This window comes from Elephantulus edwardii, unplaced genomic scaffold (genome assembly GCF_000299155.1).
Source record: "Elephantulus edwardii isolate Elephantulus edwardi_28Jun2011 unplaced genomic scaffold, EleEdw1.0 scaffold00032, whole genome shotgun sequence".
In the NCBI taxonomy this organism is placed as follows: Eukaryota; Metazoa; Chordata; class Mammalia; order Macroscelidea; family Macroscelididae; genus Elephantulus; species Elephantulus edwardii.
Window position 1 is genome coordinate 10,129,827 of NW_006399782.1, and position 4,213 is coordinate 10,134,039.

Genomic DNA, 4,213 nt, shown 5'->3' on the forward strand with positions numbered 1-4,213 from the left:
ATATGTCAGTTGGTATGCTGTCAACTCCTGGAGCCTTGTTTTTTGCCAATTCCTTCAGAGCAACTCGAACTTCCTCCTTCAACACCATAGGCTCTTGCTCATATGTCATTTCATGAAATTCTTCTGTGTAAGCCAATTCCTTCTGATACAGTGACTCTGTGTATTCCTTCCATCTTCTCTTGATACTTCCTCGATCATTTAACATTCTACCCAAAGTATCCTTAAGTATTGCCACCCGTGGCTTGAATTTGTTTTTCAGCCCCCTCTGCTTAAGAAACGCTGAGCGAGTCTGGCCAAAATGCTAAAATATAACAGCCAAGATGTGAATTCAACATAAAACTTTCATTTGCACTAAAAAATGTAAGCTTGGTCAAATAACATTATTTATAATAGCCTTAAACTGAAACCAAAAGTTCAACAACAATAAAATGCATGCAATGCAATATTGACAAAGATGTACAGAACATTGAGAAGAGTAAGCAAGAAACAGAAGAGTAAATATTGTATGGCTTCATTCATATGCTCTGATGGTGATATGTCACAATAATGATTACATCTGTGAGAATTATTAGCTCAGAGGGCCTGAAGGAAGCTTCTGAGGTTGTAGTAGTGTTCTTTATATTGATCTAGGTATTATTTATGTGGGTATAGTAATTTGTAAAGCAAATCCAACTGAACCCTTAGTATTGATGCATTCTGTGGCTTATATATAATTCACTATACCACAATAAAATTATTTCCAACAAATCCCAATTTTAAAATAAGCAGGAATGATGGTATTAAAAATAAATAATGTGACGTTCAAGTAACGAAAATATAATATGAAATAAGCAGTAGTGATTGATACTAAAGAAGATACTTTAAAATGTGGCTATTTTTTAAACATATAATATAAGATAGTTACAAATATTATTAGAAATAAAGCCACAGGAGGGAAAGTAGACAGAAATACAGAAGTTATACCTCTCACTGTCTTTATGAGATCAAGTAATCAAGGACAATAAAGACTTAGATAACAATCAATAATATTTATTGCTACATAAACACTAAAAATCTCCCTTTAATGTTGAACTTCTCTTGAGTTGAATGAATACAAGCAAATTGTGTACTATACAGACACAATGCTGATGAACTGATAGCTCACCAGAAGCTTTGTGGATACACATAAATCCAAGTTTAAAGTTAATTTTTGCTTCTAATATTTATGTGAATATATAAAAACATAAAAAATATCAAATATAAATAAATCAGGCACCTCTGCTAAAAGGCTAAAAAAAAAAAACCACACCCAAAAGATGGCAGAAGAAACTACTAAAGATAAAAGGAAAAGTTATTAAGCTAAAAAATAGTAACAAATTAGAAAACTGAAGTCATCAAATAGCCCCCAAGCTGAATGGTTGATTTATACAAATACAAGAGAGCAACTGCTAGCTAGCCTAATTTAAGAAAACAGCACAGGAGGGGAAGACCTTCTATGAGGTGTATTGATTTGGTGACTGGGGTAATCGGGATGGGTGTGTCAGAGGCAGTGCAACTGGCACAGGATAGAGCAGGGTTTAGGGCTGTTGTACATAGGGTGGCTATGAGTCACAAGCGACTCAACGGCACATAAGAACAACATAGTTCTTTATATGTTTGGAAGATTTCCATAATAAAGATGTTTTTATTTAAAATATATGACCAAAGTTTCAATATACAAAGAAAGGGGGGATTCAATTACATAAAATTATAAGAGGTAAATTATTTGATGTGAGATTCTAACAAAATTCCTTTGGAAAAATATAATTCTAGTAGTATATCAACTGTTAGACATAAAGAAAAGCTTAAAAAAAGATTAATATCTGCTTATTGCAAACTGTTGGAAAGCAAGAGACACTATATGCCAATTTAAGGCATAATTGAGAAAGACACTTGGATTTCATTTTAAAAAGGGATAATTTCCTTAACATAAAAAGAGATCTTACAAGCTTATATGAGAAGGCTCAACAATTTAACAGAAAATAAGCAAAAGATGTAAATAGATGGTTAATTAAAAAAACTCCTCTTAAACATATGAAAGGCTATTTAACATTCACTTACTCTAAAATGAAATGACAATTACACTGAAATATCATTTTGACCTATTAGGCTAACAAAAAATAAGAAAGATAATGACTGTTAGCATTTTTATTACTAGAAGGAGATAAAATTATTGTAAATCTTATCGACAGCTATTTATGAGAGTAATTTAAAAATTAAGGCACCCTAGAGGCTGAGTGGGTAAGGCGTTGTGCTAACAACCCAAAGGCAGGCAGTTCAAATCCACCAGCTGTTTTGCAGGAGACAGATGGGCAGACTCTCCTGTATGATTTACAGCCTCTGAAAACTCACTGGAGGGTTAATTATAAATTGGTTCCAACTCAGTGACACATAACAATATTTAAATATTAGATTTGTATATACTCTTTGAATCTAATTTTAAGAATTTAGTTGATATGCCAGCACACATTTAAAATGAGTCTTATACCAAGTTAAGTGATTATAGTATTGTTTATAATAGAATTATTGGTATGAAAGGAAATGTCCTCTAACAATTAACAGAATTATAGTACATTCAGTCAATTAAACACACAATGTACAAAAAAATGAGAAAGTGCTTGTGCTTTTTTTTAAATGAAATAGAAGATATGTTTTAAAGTAAAATAAATAGTATAGTAAAATACATGCAATGTATTACACTTTGCATAAAATTGAATACAAAAAATAATATGTGCCTCTTTGGTTTGTTTACAAATGCAGATTGTCTAGATGGATGAACAAGAAATTATAATTTTAAAAAAAAACTACAAATAATAATGGTCATCTCTGAGGATGATGGAACACTATGGAACAGGGTGGAAGTTTCATCTATTTCCTTTATATGATCGAACATAGAAATGTTTGAAGCAAAAAAAAAAAAAAGAAATGTTTGAAGCATAAAATCAGATTATAGATAAGACATAAGGTATTTAAGTTGGATAGTATCACTAGGTTACCAGAACTCCTTAAACTTTGGATAAAGGACATTAAATTATAATTTACAATGGTGATACATGAATATTGAAAAATCTGAACAAAGTGACATTTTAATTATGACAATAAAGCAATAGACTTCTACAGTGAATTACCAAAAACCTTAAAAATATCCAATGTGTTTACCTGCCGTAGGAGACTTGCATCGCTCAAGTTCCAGGGGAACTGGACTGTCATTCAGCTCAGTTAAACCTGAAAATAAGATATTAAAAAAAATGAGATAAATTCTGATAGTGTTTCTTAGATAATTAATTTGCATTTCTCAATTCTATAAAGTTTGAAAAAGTGTTTTGTTTGTCACTGTGAAAATGATTCTTCCATACCCAAAAAATACTGAGTCTACCTTGGTTGCCGCAAGAATAAACAAATCTGTCTCAGGACAAGTTCAGCCCAAGTGCCCCTTATAAGCATTATATGAATCTTAGTCTCACATCCTTTGGGCATGTTGTCAGGAGTGTCCAGTCCTTGGAAAAGGACATAATGCTTGGAAAAGTGGAAGGCCAGGGAAAGAGAGGAAGTCCTTCAATGAGATGGACCTATACAATGACTGTAACAATGGACTTAAGCACTGCAGAGATTTGTGAAGAACGTGCAGGTTTGGGCAGAGTTTGTTCTGCTGTACACAGTGCTGGACTGAATCAGATGATTTGATCGCACTCAACAACAACAACAATAACATCAACATGTATGATATTCTGAAATTTGCTTTAACACATAACACAAGAAAAAAAATATTCATGACTGGTTGACATACAAAGAGTAACTGAACATAGTAGAAAGATAAAATTTCTATTTTTTGTATAAAATAGCTACTTTAATAGTTGGTATTAAATAAGTGATCTAGTGTCATCTGAAAATCGACCAAGAATAATACAAAAATAGGAAGAGTTTTAAAGAGCACCTTGTTGGCCACCACTGAGTCAATTCTGACTCACTGTGACTCCAGGTGGCATAGCAGAATCAACTGGTAGGGTTTCTAGGAATTGCGTTGACAATGCAAAGGTACACAGTTTGAATCTCTGAGGTGCCCTTAGAGAGAAACATGAGCAATCTCCTCTCATACAATTTGCTGCCTCTGAAAACCTGCTGGAAGGTCAACTATGAGTAGGTTTTGATTTGATGGCACACCACACTACCACCACCACCACCACCACCACCACCA

The 4,213-nt window shown here is 33.0% G+C and overlaps 1 protein-coding gene across 2 annotated transcripts in view; it reads right to left on the bottom strand.

Moving 5' to 3' along the window:
- STXBP5L (syntaxin binding protein 5-like) overlaps positions 1 to 4,213 on the bottom strand; it is a 405,474-nt gene that overhangs the window by 69,513 nt on the left and 331,748 nt on the right. For both annotated transcript variants that reach the window (XM_006884245.1, XM_006884246.1), the window contains one exon: positions 3,178 to 3,243. In XM_006884245.1, coding sequence (XP_006884307.1) covers positions 3,178 to 3,243 — 66 coding nt within the window. The remainder of the gene's footprint in view (positions 1 to 3,177; positions 3,244 to 4,213) is intronic.